Consider the following 22,177-nt stretch of genomic DNA (forward strand, 5'->3'; position numbering starts at 1 on the left):
TAAAATTTCCTATCTCATAAACAGATCCTTTTATTAAGGGAATTTGTTCTGTGAAGTTTGGATTTGGTCAAAGAGCCACACTTGAGGATCTAGAGTGCCACATGTGGCCTTGAGGCCTCAGGTTCCCTATCCCTGGGTTAGGTAGATTGAGGGATAATTAAGAAAGGCTTGCAGAAAATAATATTTGGCTTTTATCTGTGAGGCCAGAGGTAAGGAGAGACAGCCAGTACAAAGGTAAGACACGTGATAGCATAATGAGAAACTGAGAGACGTCCAGTTTAACTGGATAATACAGTTTCCAAGATGTTTTATTTTTATTTCATTAAATATTTCCCAATTACTTGTAAAGATTTTTTGTAACATTTAAAAAAATTTTTGAGTTCCAAATTTTTTCCTTCTCTCCCGTTTAGCTCCCTCCCCACTCATTCTTTAGACTAGATTCTTTAGTTTCCAATTGCATCAGTAAAATAAAGAACAGGTCAATGAATTGGGCATGCAGCTGTAAAAAACTAGAAGAACAACAAATTAAAAGTCCCCAATTAAACACCAACTTGAAAATCCTGAAAAATCAAAGGTGAGATTAATAAAATTGAAAGTAAGAAAACCATTGAACTAGTAACTAAAACTAGGAGCTAGTTTTATGAAGTAACCAACAAAATAAATAAACAATTGGTAAATTTGGTTTAAAAAAAGAAAGAAGAAAACCAAATTACCAGTATCAAAAATGAAAAGAGTGAATTCACCACCAGAGAAGAGGAAATTAAAAGAATTATTTAAAGCTTTTTTACCCAATTATATGCTTAATGAATCTGACAATCTAAGTGAAATGGGTGAATATTTACAAAAATATAAGTTGTCCAGATTAACAGAAGATGAAACAGAATACTTTTAAATAAGCCCATCTTGAAAAAAGAAATTGAACAAGCCATCAATGAACCTAAGAAAATCTCTCTTGGACCAGATGGAGTCACAAGTGAATTCTGCCAAATATTTAAAGAACTGCTAATTCGAATTCTGTATAAATTATTTGGAAAAATGGGAGGTGTCCTACCACATTCCTTTTACAATGCAAATATAATACTAATACCTAAACCAGGAAGAGTCACCCTAATGAATATTGTTGCGAAAATTTAAAAAAAAATCCTAGCAAGGAGGATAGAGCAATATGTCACAAAGATCATACTATGGCATGGTGGGATTTATACCAAGAATGCAGGGCTGGTTCAGTATTAGGAAAACTAGCAGCATAATTGACAGTATTCATAACAAAACCAACAGAAATCATATGGTTACCTTAGTAGATGCAGAAAAGCAAAATACAACATTTATTCCTAATCAAAATCTCTAGGAAGTATAGGAATGAATGGAGCTGTCTTTAAAAAGGTGAGTAGTATCTATTTAAATCCAATAGCAAATATTTTCTGTAATGGGAATAAGATAGCCTTCCCAGTAAGATCAGGAATGAAGCAAAGAGGCCCATTATCACTACTGTTATTCAATATTCAAAATGCTAGCTAAAGCAATAAAAGTAGAAAAAGAAATTGAAGGAATTAGAATCATCAATGAGGAAATAAAACTTTCATTCTTTTCAGATGTACTTGGAAAATCCTGAGAATCAACTAAATTAGTTGAAATAATTAGCGACTTTAACAAAGTTGCAGGATATAAAATAAATCTGTATAAATCATCAGCATTTCTGTTTATTACCAGCAAAGTTCAACAGCAAGAGGTAGAAAGAGATATTCCATTTAACATGACTGTAGACGATATAAAATACTTGGGAATGTACTTGCCAAGAAAAACTCAAGGATCTATTAACGCAATTACAAAACATTTTTCAAACAATTGAACTCAGATCTAAACAGCTGGGAAGTACCTAATGGAGTATTGAACAGTATCCAATTGCTCATGGGTAGAATGAACCAACTTAATAGAAAGGACAATTCGGCTTAAGGTAATTTACTATTCAGTGCTGTACAAACTACCAAAAGTTATTTCATAGAGCTAGAAAAAGTTATAAAATTCATCCGGAAGAACAAAAGGTCAAGAATATCAAAGAATTAATGGGGAAAAAAAAACACATTAAGGAAGGTGGCCTAGCCATGCCAGATCTCAGACTGTATCACAATGCAGTAATCGTCAAAACAATCTAGTACTGGCTGAGAAATAGAGTGGTGGGTCAGTGGAATAGATTAGATTAGGTACACAAGACACAGTAGTAAATGAGCATAATAATAGTAATGTAATATATAAAATAAAATGATAATAAAGCATTTGATAAACCCAAAGACCCCCAGCTTTTGGAACAAGAACTCACTATTTGACAAAAGCTGCTGGGAAAACTGAAAAATAGTATAGCAGAAATTAAGTATGGACCAGCATCTTACATCATATAACAATATGAGGTCAAAAAGGGGTTTGTAATTTAGGCATAAAAGGTGATACCACAAACAGATTAGGAGAACAAGGAATAGTCACACCTATGGAAGGGAAGAATTTAGGACCAGACAAGAGATAAAGAGCATTATGAAATGGAAAATAGATAATTTTAATTACATTAAATTAAATGTACAAACAAAACCAATGAACCCAAGATTAGAAGGAAAGCAGAAAGCTGGGAAACAATTTTTACAGCAAGTATATCTGATAAAGGCCTCATTTCTCAATTACATAGAGAACTGAATCTATTCTTTGAGAACAGAAATCTTTCCCCAGTTGACAAATGGTCAAAGGATATGAACAGGCAGATGAAGAAATCAAAGCTATGAAAAAATGCTCTAAGTCATTATTGATTAGAGAAATGCAAATTAAACCAACTCTGAGGTACTGCCTCACGCCTGTCAGATTTGTTATGACAGAAAAGGAAAATGATGAATGTTGGAGACGATGTGGGAAAATTGGGACACTAATGTACTGTTGGTGGAGTTGTGAACTGACCTAACCATTCTGGAGAACAATTTGGAACTGCGCCCAAAGGGCTGTAAAACTCTGCATAGATTTTTAACTAGCAGTACCACTGTACTGTCTGTATCCCAAAGAGACACACACATAAAAGGAAAGACCTATTTGTACAAAAATATTTATAGCAGTTCTTTTTGTGGTGGGAAACAACTAGAAATTTAGGGGATGCCCATCAGTAGAAGAATGGCTAAATAAGTTGTGGTATATGTTTGTGATGAAATGCTATTGTGCTTTAAGAAATGACAAGCAGGATGCTTTCAGAAAAACCTGGAAAGACTTACATGAACTGCTGCAAAGTGAAGTAAGCAGAACCAGAAGAACATTGTACATAATAATAGCAATATTTTTTGATGATCAACTGTGAATGACGTAGCTATTCTCAGCAATACAATGATCTAAGACAATTCTAAAGGACTCGTGATGAAAAATGCTATCCACATCCAGAAAAAGAACTGATGGAATCTAAATGCAGATCAGACCATACTATTTTTTCACTTGACTTCTTTTGTGGGGTTTTTTTTGGTGTATTTTGTCTTTGTATTCTTTTACAACATGACTAATGGAAATATGTTTTGCATGATTGCATTTTATAGCCTATATCAAACTGCTTACCATCTCAGGGAAGATTAGGGGGAGGGAGAGAATATGAAACTCAAAATTTTTTTAAACATTGTCTTCACATGTAATTGGGAAAAAAAATAAATTTTTTTGAAGAAGAATCCTGAAATCCCTTTATCAAACCATAATCTATTGGCTTTTCACTTCTTCTTTTGCATTTGCTTACTTCATTCACACCATGACCTCCCATCCTTTGACCCTTCAGTTCTCTTCCAGCCTGTCTCCCCTACACTAGCCGCTTTCTCCTCTACTCTTCATCTTGACCCCTTGGTGAATCAGTTCAACTCTATGCTGTCCTTTTCTCTTGAATTCCTAGCCCCCTTATTGTATCACTAATTATGCCCTGTCAAGCCTCAGCATTGGTTTTTCTCTTCTTCCTTTGCCTTCCCTTACAAAACTGTACTCTTTGTTGATACTGTGACATCCAGTCCCTTGACCCATCATTTATCTCATAGGCCATGTCCCCTACACTAGTCATGCATTCCTTTCTCTTCACTTTGACTCTTTGTGAACCAATTCAACTCTATGCTGTGCTGTCCTCTTGAATTCCTACTTTCTTTATTATGTTGCTGATTATGCCCAGACAAGTCTTTGTCTTGGTTGACTCACAAAACTTCATTGCCTTTACTCCTACATACATGCTGCTAAACAAAGTTGGAGAAAATCATGCAGTCATTCTGACTGTAGCCACTACAAATTTATGTTGCACAGTGTCAACTGGGTCCTCAGTGCTGCTAGGCAATGCTACTGATACATAACTCCCTTATTAACTCACGGTCCATTTCTCCACAGTGGCTCTTCCAAACCTTTTCATCCCTCTTCGACCTTTCCATGGCTCACCCTCCCTCTACTCTCTCAGCTTAGAACTTTGCCTCATGTTTTACAGAAAATATCGAGGCCATTCACTGTGAGCTCCCTCTCCTCCCCTCTTCCTCATCTCCTTTCATTCAGATGCCTTCTGCCACTTTCCCCTTCTTTACCTGGTTCTCATATGATGCAGTCACCTTATTCATTATCAAGGCTAACCTCTCTACTAGTTCAAAGGATCCCCATTCTAGCTTATCTTCTCTAACAGATTGCCCCCTCTGTCATCCCTATTTTTTCCACTCATTTTCAGTCTCTCCTTGTCTACTGGGTCATTCCTTACTGCCTACAAACATGCCCATGTTTCCCTCATTCTGAAAAAATGCTCACTTGATCCTTTTAATCCCAGCTAACTATAACTCTGTTTCTCTTCTGCCTTTTGTAGCTGAATTCTCAAAAAGACCTTCTACAATAAGGGCTTGTACTTTCTCTCCTCTCACTTCTTCATTCCTTACAATTTAGCTTTTGACCATTCCACCAAAACTGCATTTTCCAAAGTTACCAATGATCTCTCAGTATTTTGTATTTGCTTCTGGAGATAAATAGGAAACTACTGGAGTTTATTAAGTGAGCAATCCAATGACCTTTTCTCAGTCCTTATTTTCTTTGATCACTCTCTTCTTCTTGATAATTTCTCCTCTAAGATACTATTCTTTGTTTTCCAGGTCACATGCTCTAACCATAAGTGGTCCTCAGAGTTCTGTCCTAGTCCTTCTTCTTTTCTCCTTTTATATTATGTTACTTGAAGATCTCATTAGCTGCCATGAATTTAAATACTATCTCTGTATTGATGATATACAGATCCTGTCCCAGTAGTCTCTCTGCTTTGCTGACCTCAATCTTGCATTTCCAGCTGCTTTTCAGACTTTTTTTTTTAAGGCAATTGGGGTTAAGTGACTTGCCCAGGGTCACACAGCTAGTAAGTGTCAAGTGTTTGGTCTGAGGCCGGATTTGAACTCAGGTCCTCCTGACTTCAGGGCCGGTGCTCTATCCACTGTGCCACCTAGCTGCCCTCTTTTCAGACATTTTGAACTGGATGTCCAGTAGACAGCTTGACCTCAATATATCCCAAATACAAAGTCATTATATTTGCCTCTACTTCCTTCCTCACTTCCACCTTTTCCATTACTGTACAACATCGTCTTCCCAATCTCTCAGGCTCATAACCTAGAAATCACTCTGGATTCCATCACTCTCTCTCACCCCTCACTGCACCCCCCCCGCCCCCCATATCCAAGCTGTTACCAGGGCCTGTTTATTTTACATTTGCAACATCTCTTAAATACATCCCTTTCTCTTCTCTGACATCAGGATACAAGCCTTCACTTCATACTAGGATGATTTCAATAGCCTTCTGCTGGGTCTGTCTGCCTCTATTTTCCCCTCTACAGTCCATCCTCCCATTCAGCCACTAAAGTGATATTTCTAGAATGAAAGTCTGAGTATGTCACCTTTTACTTAATAAACTCCAGTGGTTTCCTATTTCTGTCTGGGAACAAATACAAAATACTCTGGTATTCAAAGCCCTTCATAACCTAGCCCCCTCCCATTGTTCCTGTTTTCTTATACCTTACTCCCTAACACTTGAAGCAGTGACACTGGCCTCCTCACTGTTCCACGAATAAGACACTCCATCTCTCAGCTCTTGACCTTCACTTTGGCTGCCCCTTTACCTGGAATGCTCTCTCCCCTGTTCTGTGACTACAGATCTCTGTAGCTTCCTTTAAGTCCCAGCTAACATCCTGCCTTCTCTAGAGAGCTTTTCCTAACCTGTCTTAATCCTAGTGTCTTCCCTCTATTAATTATTTCCTCTTTATACAGTATGTAGCTTGCTTTGTATGTTTGTATGTCTCCCCTGTTAGATTGTAAACTCCTTGAGGGCAGGGATGGGGGGGTTGTAGGATGTGTTTAGTGAAGACTAGTACCTCTCGTGTGAGTTCCCCTTGATTCACCCAGCTCTTACCTGTGGCTCCAAGAAGGCGCAACATGTACAGTGACCACACCTGGTGAACTGTTTCAGCTGATGGGCCAAATGAGGTTGAGGATAACCGAAGGGTCTCAGATCCTTTGGTGAGTTTGGGGGGTGTCTGTCCCAAGCGTGTGAAAGCTTTGTCTGTCAGAATGAGTGGATGAGAACGTTTGTTCCAGTGACTGTGTAGGGGGCTGAAGCAGGCATTGTGGAGCACTTAGAGCTTGGCTAGACATTGAAGATGCCAAGGCCATCCCCTGCATCCTGAGCAGTTGTCTGACTTTGTCTTGGCACTAAACTCCAGTGACTGGAAGAGAAAGTGAGGCCAGCGACTTTGTGGAATTCTGTCTCACTTAACTCCAATTTATACGTGAATCAAAAGACATCACTCATACCATTTTACCATTTTTATCTGTCTCATAGTCCTTTGGCAACACGCAAGTGAAGAAGCAGCAGCTGTAGATATGCTGGGAGCTGTAATCACAAACCTGCACATGATCAGCCCAGGCCCTCAGATCATCTTCTCACAGGACTGAAACAGCAGTGGAATTTGGCAGCTCCCTAGGTGTCTGAGCAGCCTTTTTTTTAAGGACCATACTGCTTACCTGTTGGTATGAGAAAGGGGCTAGAAAAGGTGCCCTGAGGTCTGCTTCACCCAGCCCTCGTCTGCTTTTGCAGCAGGCAGGGATCTCACCCTGTGGTTGAAACTCTAAAAATTGTACAAAAACTTTTGCAAAAATGATTCCACTCACTATCAGCATGTAAAATATGCGCGTACTTATGGACAGCACAAAATCCAGTAGACCTGAAAGACGACCAGCTCTTCTTGTGAGAGAACTTGGCAGGTATCACATCCAAATAGCCCTGAGTCAAACAAGGCTGGCAGTGAAGGCCAACTTACCAAAGTTGGAGCTGGATAAATATTTTTCTGTAGTGGCTGCAGTGAAGGGGACCATTATCAAGCTGGCGTAGGTTTTGTAGTCAAAACCAATCTTGTCAACAGGCTTGTATGTCTACCAAAAGAAGTGAATGACAGGCTTATGACAATGTGATTGCTACTTGCAGGAAAGCTCAATGCTACCATCAGCAGTGCATATATTCCCATCATGATGAACCCTGATGAGGTCAAAGAAAAGTTTTATGAAGAGCTGGAGACCCTCATTACCATTGTGCCAAAGGAAACAAGGTTATTATTTTGTGAGACTTTAATATAAGAGTAGGCACAGACTACCAACACACAGTTGGCAGAAGTGGAGCAGAAAAGAAGTGGGCAACTTTCAGAGATTTGGTGTACAATTTTACATTTACTCATCTGCTAGAAAAGCGGCAAACATCAAGATTGGTTTGATGAAAACGATGGAGAAATTCAGATGCTGCTACAGGAAAAATGAGAACTCCACAGGGTTTAACCAAGCCATCTGTTTAACCAAGTTCATCTGTCTCAAAGAAGGCAGCATTTAACTCCATCAAAAGTAAAGTGCAAGTGAAGCTAAGAGATACTGGATTCTTGGTTCTGTGAGCAGTCAAATAAAATTCAGTTTTACGCTGATAGTAACTGTGTAAAGCACTTTTATAATGCCCCGAAAGCTATTTATAGGCCAACCGCCCCCGGCTGGTGAATCTGAACTACTCAGTGTTAATGAAGCCACATTGATTAGTGTTTAAGGACATTGTCCCAGAGGAATGGGCTGAACACTTCTGAGGTATTCTCAATAGGCCCTCATCAATCAATGCTGAAAACATTGATTGTATACTTCAGATTGAAGTCAGTCCCTCTCTAGCTGAATTTCCAATTGAAGAAGAGGTTTTAAATGCCATTAGGCTCCTCTTGTCTGGCAAAGCACGTGGTGCTGATTCTATTCCAGTTGAGATTCACAAGGTGTGGAAGGTCCATTACTCATACAAAAGCTTACTGAAATTTTTTGGGTTATATGGCAAGAGAAAGTTATCCCCCAAGAGTTCAAAGATACCTCCGTTGTCTGTTTTTCTAAAGTTATAGGAAATATTTTCCTGTGACAATCACAGGATTGTCTCTTTCTTAGTCACTGCTGGAAAGATTCTTGTCTAAGTCCTCCCCTTAATAGGCTATCCTTCACCTAAAGATGGTTATTTACCTAAGAGCCTTTGTGGCTTCAGAAAGGGCAGAGGAATGGTTGATATGATGTTTACTGCCCAACAACTCCAGGAGAAATGCCAAGAGCAGAACAGAAGTCTGTATACGATGTTCATTGATCTGATCAAGGCCTTTGATACTGTTAGTCGTGAGGGCTTGTGGAAAATTATGGCAAAATTTGGCTGCCTGGAGAAGTTCATTGGTATTGTATGTCAGTTTTATGTCAGCATGTTTGCATGGGTTCTGGATAATGGACAATGCTCTCATGCTTTCCCAGTCACCAAGGGAGTGAAGCAAGTGCTTCCATGCTTTTTAGCATGATGTTTTCAGAAATGTTGTCAGATACCTTCAGCGAGGATGAGAAGAGCACTGAGGTCAGTAAATTATTTAACTTGAAAAGGTTACAAGCCAAGACTGAAGTAGAAGGAGAGTTGGTGTGTGATTTTTCATTCTCAGATGATTGTGCACTCAGTGCAGCCTCTGAGACTGAGATGCAGCAAAGTATGCATCTGATATGGAAACAATCATACCCCACAACTTGGAATTTGTTTTCTAGAGTGATGCTCAGTTCTCAGGGACAGATAGATCTCTGTCAAATCACTTTTCTTTATTCTCATACTAACGGTACTCATGCTCAGGGATTCTTGCTGATTTGTCTTCCTGCAACTTCTTCACATCATAAATGGCAGCTTATTGTCCACTCCAGATAGTAGAACGTGTAAGAACATTTGCTGTGATGGGTACAACTTGACCTTTGCTTGCCCAAAAGAAAATATCTGAAATCATCATACTCTCTCTGGATGACCAATGGAATGGTGCTTATTGTTGTTCCTGAAGGAGAAGAGACTCACACAATCATAATGGTATGTTTTCTGCCCTACTTTTGGTGCAGATGAATAGCATTTGTTTGCCTCTCTTCCCCCGAGGAATAAAAAGGAAAAGAAAAAGGTATTCTGTGTTCCAGAAATATGTCATGCTCTCTCTAGAAATAAAGCATTGAGTCCTCCTTCAACATTTTTATTGCTAGCCCCTGAAAATTTTTGAGAATGTTTGGTAGAGACTCCCCAAAGTAGTTTCTGTCACATTGAAAAAAACAATCTTGAAATTCAAAAGTGGTTTGCCATTGACCAAGCAAGACTACCCGGAAAGTAAGGCTTTGAACTCTGCAGGTGCGATCTATAGTAACTTTTCTCTGGTGAACTTTATCAGCTGTCCAGCGTCAGGGGTAGAGAATCTTTTCTTGGACCAGTAGTAACTAATGGGCAGTAACAACATTATCTGACCTTTGAGCAAAAAATTACACTTGAACATAGCCATGCCAATAATGTATACTACCATGGAACGCCAACAAATAATATTGGGAAGCGTCATTGTGCTCCAGATACCCTAATACCACCCACTTTAAGAATAAGTAAAATCATTCTTCTGGCTCATAGCTATGTAGGTCTGTGTATCCTGCTTATGAAGGCATAACTTGGAGATCAGAGATTACCTTTGTTTTTTCCATACTGTTGTGTGAGCACAGGCCACTTCACAGGGCTGATTAAATCTATACTATTTTAAATCTGGCAAGCGCTTCTGTCCTGTTTGGAAAAAGTGTGGCTATGACCCATGCTCGGAATTCTGATTTTTCTCAGTTTTGTTTGCCTGGTTCTGCTTGTACTTAACTCACTACCTAACCTTAATTGTACATATTTGCTTCTTATGACTCAATAGTATACCATTACATTATATGCTACAATTTGTTTAGCTATTCGCCAATCAGTGGGTACCTATGCTTTTCCCCTAGTTCTTGGGTACCACAAAAACAGTAATACTGTAATTTTTTAAATGTATGTTAGCTTTTTCCCTTTGCTTTTGATCTTCTTTGGGTACTATTACCAGTAGTGGCATCCTTGGGTCAAAATATGTACAGTTTAATAACTTTTCTAATATAATTCTAAGTTGTTTGCCAAAATTGTTGAAGCAATTCAATTTATCCATAGTGTATTAGTGTGTGTTTATTAATAACTTCTCCAGTATTTACCATTTTAATTTTTTATCATCTTTGCCAATCTGAGTATGATGTGGAACTTTAGAATTGGTTTAATTTGCATTTCTTTTGGATCTTTTCATATAGTTTATAGTTTGCATTTTTATTTTGGAAAACTAGGGCCTCATTTCCTATGATGGCAGGGTTTGTATCCTTTGTACAGGACTAGTTTCTGATTTATATAACTCTAGAATAGAAAGACACCATTGCATGATTACCCTGAATGTTTCTTCTTGTATTTTAGATAATGTAGAAAACATTTGATGCACTTGCCTGTCTCAGTGTTAGATTGCATTGTAGATTGCATTTATTTTTGTAAGTTATACTGAATAATCAGAACCCAATTTTTCCATTTGTGTAAGGTATTTATTTCTCCCTCCATAGTTTTCAAATATCTGAGGTAAAATCTGGGCTATATTGTGTGATGCCTTCTTCATGCCATTTTGAAATTACAGATACAGAGCAGCTAGGTGGTGCAGTGCAAAGAGCTAGGCCTGCACTCAGGAAGACCCGGGTTCAACTGCAGCCTCAGACACTAGCTGTGTGACCCTGGGCAAGTTACTTAACCCTGTTGGCCTCAGTTTCATCATCTGTAAAATGAGCTGGAGAAGGAAATGGCAATCCATTCCATTGTCTTTGCCAAGAAAACCCCAAATGTGATCACAAAGAGTCGGACACGACTGAAATGACCCAACAACAGATATCTTCTTTTTGTATTGTAAATTTTTTTGTGATCTGTCAAGGATTTGAGGGGTATTTAAGCAGGCACTTAGCAGAGTTTTTTGCTTAGGATTAATAATTTCACCTGTGAATTTTTTTTCCTCTAAAATTTTGAGAATAGTTAGAAATTTTAATTTTTTTTCTTTTTTTCTTTTTTTTTTTTAGGCAGTTGGGGTTAAGTGACTTGCCCGGGGTCTCACAGCTGGTAAATGTTAAATGTTTGGTCTGAAGCCAGAGTTGAACTCAGTCTGACTTCAGGGCCGGTGTTCTATCTTCTGCACCATCTAGCTGCCCTAGAAATGTGGTTTTTAAAGGCAACCTTAAATACAGTAATAATTTTCTTTGAATATACATTTTGAATATATTTTCTTTGAATATACATTGAATATACTGTGATACATTTAAGTGACATCTTGCATGCATATGAAATCTGTGGTTCTTAAGTCTTTACAGTCACTCTGGATTTAATATTTTATGTAATCTTGTACATTTCTTTCATAGGTTTGATGAAGACCAGAGAAGTATGCTTTCCATTGAACTGTACACCATCATTTGTCATAGAGAATGTCCCTAACTGAGAATAGAATGTCTTTCGCATATGAATGTTCAGTACATGGTGCCAATATTCTTTTGAGCCTCAATGATCAAAGGAAAAGAGATCTTCTTTGTGATGTCACCGTCCTAGTGGAAGATCAACAATTTCGTGCTCATCGTTGTGTGCTTGCAGCATGCAGCAGTTACTTTCTTTCAAGAATTGTTGGCCAATCAGACACGGATGTTATCATCACTCTCCCAAAAGAGGTAGGACATTCATGTTTCTATAACATGTAACAAACTTATTTTTAGTCCTTTATTGACCCAAGACAGAACTTGTAAAATTATATAAAATAAAGACTGAGGTCAGCCACCCTTATGAGAAGCATTCCTAAATGTGCCAGTGATCCTCCTTGATATCTCTCTTCTCTGCTCCACGTAAGAAACTGCTTGTTTCCTCAAAAGTGTGCTAGAATTCCATGATTGTTCTAACAGTTTAATAAATATTTTCTAATTTGATGATTTATTGATGACCCTAAGTTTCCTTAGCCTATCTGAACAGAGGTCTTGTGTCAAGTCTAAGGCCTATGCTTGAACTTTATTGGGCATCTTAACACTTTAAATGACAGGGGGCTGAGTAGATCAGTCACTTCGCCTTTATGTTCTCCCCCTAGTTTTGATGCTTACTATCCCCCCATCTGCTGGAGTGTGGCTGGCAAAGTCCATAGTCCCAAATATTGGGCAGCTTTTCAGTGGCTTGAGGAGGTTCTACATTATCTGTTTCGAATGTGTTTCTCTCTCTCTCTCTCTCTCTCTCTCTCTTTTTTTTTTTTTACTAACAAGTCTTAGGAAAAGGCTTGTTAGTTATTCTGGTAGTTTATATTCTCATCTCTCCAAAAGATTTAAAGTTCTGCATAGCTTCTTCTCTTCCCAAGCTGGGAAGAAATATAACTTCCATGGTCTTTAATGACTCTTCCCCCTCCTGAGGCCTTCCAGTAAGTCAGCCAGTCCAAAGTTTGCTATAATTTAGGCTTTCACATGATACCGTTTGCAAGCTAGGGAAAATAGATTAATTTGCTAACAATGAATTAAACATATATTAATAAATATTAAATAAATTAACAACAAATTAAACATATTAAGAAATACATTCATCATGCTAACACAAAGCTATTATTTTTGGAACACTGTAGTGAATAAAAAAGAAAACTCAACCATGAGCCACGTTTCTTTCTATAATAGGTCATGTCTGTCAAGTTGAAAATAAGCCTATTTCTATACAAAGCCCTTACTTAAGGCAAACACCTCTATTACAGGTCCACAGAAATTGCTAGACTCTTTCTTGACCTGGTCATGTGGTTTGCCTTTCTTCCTTGTCCATTACTTAAAAATCAAAAGAGTACCTTGTAGATATCCATACCAAAGACTACTGCAAGAGAAAAGTTTTGGCATTCATGGCTTTGTACTACTTGAATTCTCCATACCCAGGGAATGTATATTGGCTCCTGACCTACTTAAACAAGCATAAGGTCAAGCCTAAAAAAAAAAAAAAGAACACTGAACATATACTGTCTTTAGGTCTCTAATCCATTCCTTTCTGTACACAATTCTCTTCTCACTTTTCACCAAACGCCTTTCTGCTAGCTTTTAATGTTCGTCTACTGCATTGCTCCAAAAGGTCTATCCCGGAATGCATAATAATAAGCCACAGTTCAATAAAAGTTTTAAAATTTTATTTTCTGGATCCTATCTTGAAGATTTTGGGATTAACTTCAGATTTAAGATGTTAAAAAAAATAAGTTTTTTTAAAAATCACGTTTTCCTCTGCATTTGGATTGTCCCCATCTGCCATTTTGCATTTGATCTGGCCCATTGTAAATGTATTAGTTTTTTCACAGTGTAATGGATTTGGAGTTTAAGACTTGGGTTCAGAATGCATCTTCCTTTACCATTTACTAGCTCTTAGGCTAGTCATTTCACTGTAGTCGGTTTCTTCATTTGTTACTTGGAGATTATACCTGGATTAATTTCAAGGCATTAAAGATTCCAGGTGATAGTGACTTGGTTGTTTCAAGGAAAGAGCTTTGTAAAATAATGTTACTCTACTCATGGTCTAATTAGTCTGATGAAAAAGACTTCCCTAATTTAAGACAGACATGATTTTCAGCAGCTTTCTGCATATATATATATATATATATATATATATACGTATATATATATATATATATATATATATGTATATACATATATATATATATGTATATACATATATGCACATATTTGAGCTTCTGTGTCAAGCTTTTAAAAGTATATTTTGTCAAAAACTTTAAAATGGGACAAAGGTAGAAAGTGAGTCTTAGAATAATCTATCAGCTTATCCATTCACAGTATTCCTTGAATAAAATGTTTAGTTGTGAGATTTTACTTTTGAGGACAACTAGTCTTAACTTCACTAATTCTATATCATAATGGCATTAGCTTTTATTAATAAGTTTATCGTGTAAATTCATTCAGGTTCCCTGGTGTCTCAGGTCCAACAAGTTAATTTGAGTAGATATAGCAGCTTGGTATTGCTAATTAAAGTAGCTTCAGAGTTGTCATATATTTATTTAAATGTTTATTCATTCTGTTGAATATTTTAGCATGGAAAAATAAACTCATAGTTTGTCCTTGTCAGTTTTAACACTAAGTTAAGTATTAAGTTTGAATAATTCGGGAACATTGCTTTAAAAAAAGCCTAGCAAAGAATGGGAAACCCCAACTCTAATTAGAATTTTGAGTAGTTCATATCTGCCTGTAATCACAAACCTTTTATGACTTAGTAGATGTCAGGAATTTTGTGACTGCAAACTTCACTTTTGAGGTGAACCTGATGACGAGACTTTCAAGCTCATCTAAACTAGTCTGCAGGACAAGAAACATATAGTCTGCAACCAGGCCTGTACTTGAAGCCTTTATTTATTTATTTTTTTCCTTTTTGGTGAGGCATTTGGGGTTAAGTGACTTGCCCAAGGTCACACAGCTAGTAAGTAAGTGTCAAGTGTCTGAAACCAGATTTGAACTCAGGTCCTCCTGCCTCCAAGGCCAGAGCTCTATCTACTTCACCATATAAGTGCCCTGAAGCCTTTATTTTCTAAGATCTGCCAGAACTTTCTCCATCAAGAACCCAGGTTTGGGATAGAGGCATTGGTGTAGAACCTCAGTCTAAATACGTTGAATTTAAATTTTTAAATAACTACCTCTCTGTTTTGGGAAAGTGTTTGTAAAGAATCGTATGAGCCATCTTACATACATCTAAATACATCTAAAAATACAGAATTTATTTGAAATTGGGAGCATTTTCTTAGGTAATTTAAATTATCCCTTTTCCTGTCAGATAAATATCGATGTCCTGGCCTATAAAAAAAAAAACAACATCAAAGCAGTAAGATTACATGAATAAATAAGCATATATCTCTTAGTGATATTTTCCAAAAAGCTTATATGACTACAAAATTAGAAGTTATAATTCTGATTACTTTGAAATGAATTTTTTAAACAACTTAAAGCAAAACCATATTTAGGTTTTTAGGTAAATAATATTTTAACCAAAAAAAAGTAGTTTTTTCTTATTAGAAGCATAATAGAGCCTATGGTGCTGAATGATCAATAAATTTCGTGTTTTCTTTCATTCTATTTATTCTTTATTTAATTTACCTTTTATTTTAAGGAAGATGAGGTTTCTCATTTATGTCAACCTGGCAATATGTCACTATTTGGGTAGAGAACCTTAAAAATATAGTCTGCAAATTTTTTCTTTTTTTGTTATTGTTTAATGATATTCATTGTTAAAGTTTATAAATGCTTCTAAATATCATTAAAGTGTCAAGTTGTGATTTGGTAAAATGTCTTCCTCCCTATTCCAAGTGTAGGTGATAGTTTTCTTATTGTGGCTGAAAGTGTCATTAAAATATAGTCGTCGTTTACTGGTAAATGTTAACAACCAGCTTTCATAGGAAAAGATGTATACATTTTTAAGATTAATTCTGCGTCATTAACATTTTTTTCATCACTTTTTTAAGTCTAGACAATCAACAAAACAATAAATCAAGCTCTGATTTGTAGCATTTGCTGATTACTAAGGTGTAAATGCTTGTACTGACAATTTAACACTGGGCTCAGCCAGTTGGCTTCAGCACACCCCTGAGTGGATTCTATGTCACATTGCCCCAGACAATTAAGTTTAATGGAAAAATTTTAAATGAACAATGTCATGTGAAACCCTGCTGTAACATTGGTAGAATACAATAAACTTAAAACTTCCATCCTCGTCTTTTCACCTGCTTCCTGAGGATTCAAACTGGGAAGTGTTCACCTTCTCTATTATGATTTTTGTACTGTAAATCAAGAAATTTTAGATTTTTTTAATGTTCTTACCATTAAAAGTACCAAGAGTCAGTTATTGAGTTAACTGGTCTTAAATTATTTGTCATGGAATACATGGAATGATGGTGAATGTTTGTTGGCAGTTGGGAACCTGCCTTCCCATCCCTCCAATGAAATAGGATTATACACCCAATTTAGCTGCCAAATAAAGTTGCTGACTGTTGAGGTCAGCCTTCGTTGTACTGCTTTTCTATTTAAAGTCCCTCCCACCCTGGTGGCAGGCATCTCTGTCACTTAGAATCTTTGACCCTAAGCTGGTTTAGGAAATCACCTTTTCCCCTTACTGTCTAGCTTAATGGAGACGTTGTTAAAGGTGAAATGAGCCTGAATGAGTCACTTTGGTGCGCATCTCTGATCATCCCTTAAGAACAGTTAAGTGTTTATACTTGGCTGATGCTCCTTCAGAGAGCTAGTCCTTATGTACAAATCTGCCCTTGGGCCTTATTTCTGCTATTGTACTCATTTCTCATTTTCCATATGGGAGTTTTGTGTGTAATTTATTAATTTTTTTTTAAAAGGCAGGATGACTAGGCAGAGACCTACCCCAGAAAGTTTTGTTTTGTTTTAGATATGTGCACCTCATTTTTAGCAATTTTAGAAACTATTTAGAAGTGTGGCAAGAGAAACCTGGAATTTTAACTAGTTTGCAAATGATTCTCTTTTACTTTTTATATATCCATAATACCTTAAACTTTCTTTGAAAGTAGGGCAGTAACTACTCTTTGATTATGGTAATGATACAAATAACTTTTTTCATGAAAATTAAAATGAGACACTAAAAAATGAAGGGTATGGGCTTATTGAGCAGGATATACACTTCTCTTGAAAATGCACAAGTATTCCTAAGGAGTTTTTATTTTACTAAACTGTTATTGTTGTGACGACAATCATAGTTGGTTGGCCCTGTCTAACAATTACTCTGCATATTTTAAACTTTCAGCAGATATGACTGTGTCGCTACCTCATTCAAGGTGCTTCAGTGGCTTCCTGTTGTCTCTAGGATTAGATAAAAATTCCTGCCTCCCAATTAAAGTCCTTCACAGTTTGGGTCTAATCTCTCTTTGCAGCCTGATTTCATAATACTCTACTTCTTGTATTCTTCAATCTAGACACATTGGCTTATTTGCTCTTCTCTCTATGTGTGGCTTTCCATCTCTTTCCTTTTTGTGGTTGTTCATTGTTCCTTCTGTGCCTGGATTTCCCTTCTCCCTAACTTAAGTACAGCCTACCCAGGTCCCTTCCTGAATCGCCTCTCCTCTCTATTAATGACTTTGGTTAGTGTTCTGAATCTTCTGCCTACCTCATTACTTTGTATTTCCTTATTGGTGAACATGTTTTCATTCACTAGAATACAAGTCCTTGAAGATGAAGACTTGAATTTTCGGACTTTGTCTCTCTGTTGCCTAACACGTTATGTGCAGTAGTTGAAATGTTTGTTTTTAATTGAACTGAACCTTTCATATAGTATGTTAATGATTATTTTTTGTTTCTTTTGACAGGTGACGGTTAAAGGATTTGATCCTTTGATTCAGTTTGCCTATACAGCTAAGCTTATTTTAAATAAAGACAACGTGGATGAAGTATACAAATGTGTTAAATTTTTAGGCATACACGACATTGAAGAATCCTGTTTTCAGTTCCTCAGACTTAAATTTTTGAACTCCATCACAGACCAGCAAGAACACCCAATGAAGAAGTGCTTTACATCACGTTGTCAGAAAGCCAATGTTAAAATCCCACTATTGGATCATGGGGATCTGGAAATAAATGAAGTAGAAGAACTACTAGAAAATGAACATGTTCAGACTCCTCCCTTTAAACTCCCAACGTGTAAAGAACATGTAGAGACACCGCCATCTCTCCACGAGAGTGCCAATCAGACGTATGAATCATGCTTAGAAAAGGAAGATGGTCTTGGTTTGCCGTCCTTAGGCCCAAAGTACAGGAAATTCCAAAAAGCTTTTGGAACAGATAGAGCTCGTATTGTGGAGCCCAGTGTTAAAGGTGTTCAGACATCAACATTTGTTTCTGCTCAGCCAGGTGAAGTATCTGAAAATGAAGCCGTAGAAACCCAAGACTGTACAGATTTACAGATGATCCTAAAACATGAAGACAGTCAAATAGAAATGGATGAGGAGGAGGAAGAAGCAAAGGAAAAAAACAATGCATGTCAGGATTCTGTGGCAAAAACAGAGGTGACTCAGTTTCCTCCAGATCCTCCTGTGGCACCCCCTGGATTTTATTCTCTTTCTCTTTTGCACACATATGAACAATATGGTGATTTGAATCTTACAGGTATGCAAAATGTAACTATGTTAACTGAAGACCCTTTGACTGGTGCAGATATGAGAGCAGATAAAGCAATCACTGAAAATCAAGCTCTGCCTTTGAAATCTGCTTCAGGCCAAAGAGATGAGAAGCCTGCATCAACAAATGATCGAAGCAGTGTGGAAAGGGAAGTGGCAGAGCACCTAGCAAAAGGTTTCTGGAGTGACTTTTGCAATACAGACACTAATTGTCAAATTCAGCTTTCACCTGCCCTAGTAGCAAAAGATTGTTCAGAACATGTATATTCACAAAAAAGATCAGAATGTCCCTGGTTAGGTATCAGAATCAGTGAGAGTCCTGAACAGTGTCAAAGAACTTTTACTACATTGAATTCTGTCAGCTGCCCATTTATAAATACTCTTAGTAATGAAGAATGTACAAATAATTTGGAAATAGGAAGTGATGATTTTGTTCCAGAATCACAGCAAGAGCCTTGCCCGTATGCATGTGTGATTAGCTTGGGAGATGATTCTGAAACAGATACAGAAGGGGACAGTGAATCTTACTCGGCCAGAGAACAAGAATGTGAGGTAAGGACATAATTTATCTACATGTGTATAAGGGGAGATGTCTGTAAGCCTCTTCTGAAATATTTATGTCTGGGTACTTCATAAAATAAAGTTTTAATTATGATATATTCATGTAGTCAAACATTGGGCAATTGTGAAACTGCTCAAATTTGGTGTAGAATCTTAAGAAGAAAAACTTCAGTGATTCTGTGAATATCGGATATGTATTTGCCTTCAGAAGAATACACATAAATCACTGACTTCATTGGTCTCAAGATTTCTGTGAAGTCAGTGATTGTTTTGTTGTATTTCTTTGCATGTTACCCTAAACTGCCAGTGACTAGTTGTATGAAAGAAAAAGTGGTCTTTGCAGTGTAACACTTTGCTAGACCTCTATGAGTATTTTTTTGGGGGGGGGTGAGGCAGTTGGGGTCAAGTGACTTGCCTAGAGTCACACAGCTAGTCAACAGGTAGTTATGTATTTGAGGCTAGATTTGAACTCAGGTCCTCCTGACTCCAGGGCCAGTGCTCTATACACTGTGCCACCTAGCTGCCCCTTCTTTGAGTATTTTTTGTGTTATGATTTTATATCCTTAATTTTTTCATAAGTCATTTCAACTAGTTTTATTAACAATGTATTTCTTTACCACTTTATCATCATTGAATGTAGCTGAAATAAGATTGTTCTACATTTTCTCCTGTGGTAAATCAATGTGCGTGTGATAACAGCTGTTTGTACATTAGTATTCCTACCATTAGTGACATGAATTTGAAAGAGGCCATTCTTTTTCGAGGCAGCTAGGTGGTTCGGTGGCCAGAGCACCAGGCATGGAGGCAGGAAGACTTCAGACATTCACTAACTCGGTGACTCTGGTCAAGTCACTTAATCTTGTTTGCCTTAATTTCCTCTTATGTAAAAAGAGCTGCAGAAGGAAATGGCATACCACTCAAGTATCTTTGCCAAGAAAACCCCAGACCGCTTATTACTTTTCCCCATCCCCCAGTACTTTTTGATTCAGTGACAGTGACCTTCTTACTGTTCCTCAAACAAGATACTTAGTTTCTGGACTGGGTTTTTTCACTGGCTATCCCTGATGCTTGCAGTCCTCTTCCTCCCCATCTAAAATCACGTATTCTAAAGTCACATCTAAATCTAAAATCCCATATTCTTCAGACAGCCTTGCCTAATCTCTCTTAATTCTAGTTGTCTTCCTTCTGTTGGTTATATCTTGTTTATAGCATGTTTGTACATTGTTGTTTACATGTTATTTCTCCCATTAGATTGTGTTTTGTGTTTCTTTGTACACCCACCACTTAGCTTGATGCCTGACACATAGTATTAGTTTATAATGAATGTTTATCAACTGACTGATAGATTCTGTTCTGGCCTCTTATTTTAACTCTATATCTTTCTGCTTCAATTGTGTTTCTTGTAAAGAACATATTGTTGGATTCTATTGTCTAATCCAGTCTGCTATTTTCTTCTGTTTTATGGGTAAGTTCATCCCATTCACATTTATGATTGCTAATTGTGTTATTCCCTTTCATCTTATTCTTTTTTACATTTTCCCCCTCCCCTTCTTTAAGAGTTTGTTTTGCTTCTGACTAATCACTCTCTTAATCTAACCTACTTTTTATTCTCCTTTACATTAACCCCCTTTCCATCTCTTTCTGTGTTGGGTAAAATGTAGTTATGTACCCATTTGTGTGTGTATGCATATGTATTCTTCTTCCCTTTAACTAGCTCAAATGAGAGTATGGGTCAAATGTTACCTACCACATACTCCCCCCTCCTTGTATACCCTACTTGCATATTTTACTTGTGTACTCCATTTATATTTAATAATTTTTCCCTCTCTTCTTTCCTTTCTTATTTAATCCTCTTCCCTTCCTTTTCCATTATTCCTGTAAGATCATTAAAACATGAAAGAGCTGCTTTGAGGCCCTTTGCCAAATTTGCCACCCTCTACAACCTGTGATATTGATAGAATTTTGAAGGGCTACCTGTATTATCTCCCCATAGAAAAATGTGAATAATTTAACCTTGTTTATTAGTCCCTTATGTTTTCTTTGTCAATGTTTATCTTTTTATATTTCTCTTGACTCCTGTATTTGTATGTCCATTGTTCTGTTGAATCATGATCTTTTCATCAAGAATTCTTGGAAGTCCTCTATTACGTTAAAGGTCTGTTTTTTCCCCTGTAGAATTATACTAAGTTTTGCTGGGTACGTTATTGTTTGTATAAGCATTGATCTTTTTCTTTCTGGAATATCATCTTCTGGACTTTCTGCTCCTTTATAATGGTGGCTGCTAAATCTTGTGTTATTCTGACTGTGGCTCTTTGGTACTTGAATTCTTTCTGGCCACTTGCCATATATTTTTTTTCCTTTGACTTATGGGCTCTGTGTTTTAACTACAATATTCCTGGGAGTTTTCATTTTTGGGATTTCTTTCAGGAGTTGCCAGTGGATTCTTTCAATTTCTTCTGTGCCCTCTGGTTCTAAGAACTCTGGGCAGATTTCTTTTGTTATGTTAAGTTGATATGTTATTTAGGTGCTCATTTTTGGTCATGACTTTTAGGTAGTCTTCTGACTCTCAAATGTCTCTCTTATTTGTTTTATAAGTCAGTTTTTGCTGAGAAACCTTACATTTTCTTTTTCTTTTTTATTCAGTCTTTTAACTTTGTTTTAATATTTCTCAGTGTCTCATTGAGTCATTAGCTTCTATTTGGTCACTTCTGATTTTCAGGGAATTATTTTCTTGGGTAAAGAAAATGCCTTCCATATATATACACCTTCCATATACCTTATACCTTCCATAGCTCACATTTTGTTTTTAAAATAATTTTTTAGCTCTTTCTCCTCCCACCCTCTTGCTTTAACTTTTCCGTGGATTGTAGTTGGACTTTTGGCCAAGCTGTATTTTTCTTTGAGGCTATGTAACACTCTTCTTCTGAGTTTGTGTCTAGCTTCCCTGTCCTGATAATAGTTCTTTATGGTGAGTTTCTTTTGTCTTTTGTTTGCTCCTTTTTCCAGCCTACTTCTTGACTTTCAGCTTACTTCATTACCTTGATATTAAAATAAAAATTCAGATTTTTCAAAAA

General features: G+C 37.0%; 1 protein-coding gene across 4 annotated transcripts in view; it reads left to right on the top strand.

Moving 5' to 3' along the window:
* Nucleotides 1–22,177, top strand: part of LOC110199147 (transcription regulator protein BACH1) — a 55,713-nt gene that overhangs the window by 14,879 nt on the left and 18,657 nt on the right. For all 4 annotated transcript variants that reach the window (XM_078146494.1, XM_020973871.2, XM_020973872.2 and 1 more), the window contains 2 exons: nucleotides 11,779–12,078; nucleotides 17,736–19,094. In XM_078146494.1, the coding sequence (XP_078002620.1) occupies nucleotides 11,842–12,078; nucleotides 17,736–19,094 (1,596 nt within the window). In that variant the 5' untranslated portion in view covers nucleotides 11,779–11,841. The remainder of the gene's footprint in view (nucleotides 1–11,778; nucleotides 12,079–17,735; nucleotides 19,095–22,177) is intronic.

This window comes from Phascolarctos cinereus, unplaced genomic scaffold (assembly GCF_003287225.1).
Source record: "Phascolarctos cinereus isolate Bilbo 61053 unplaced genomic scaffold, phaCin_HiC Scaffold_726;HRSCAF=1367, whole genome shotgun sequence".
NCBI lineage: Eukaryota > Metazoa > Chordata > Mammalia > Diprotodontia > Phascolarctidae > Phascolarctos > Phascolarctos cinereus.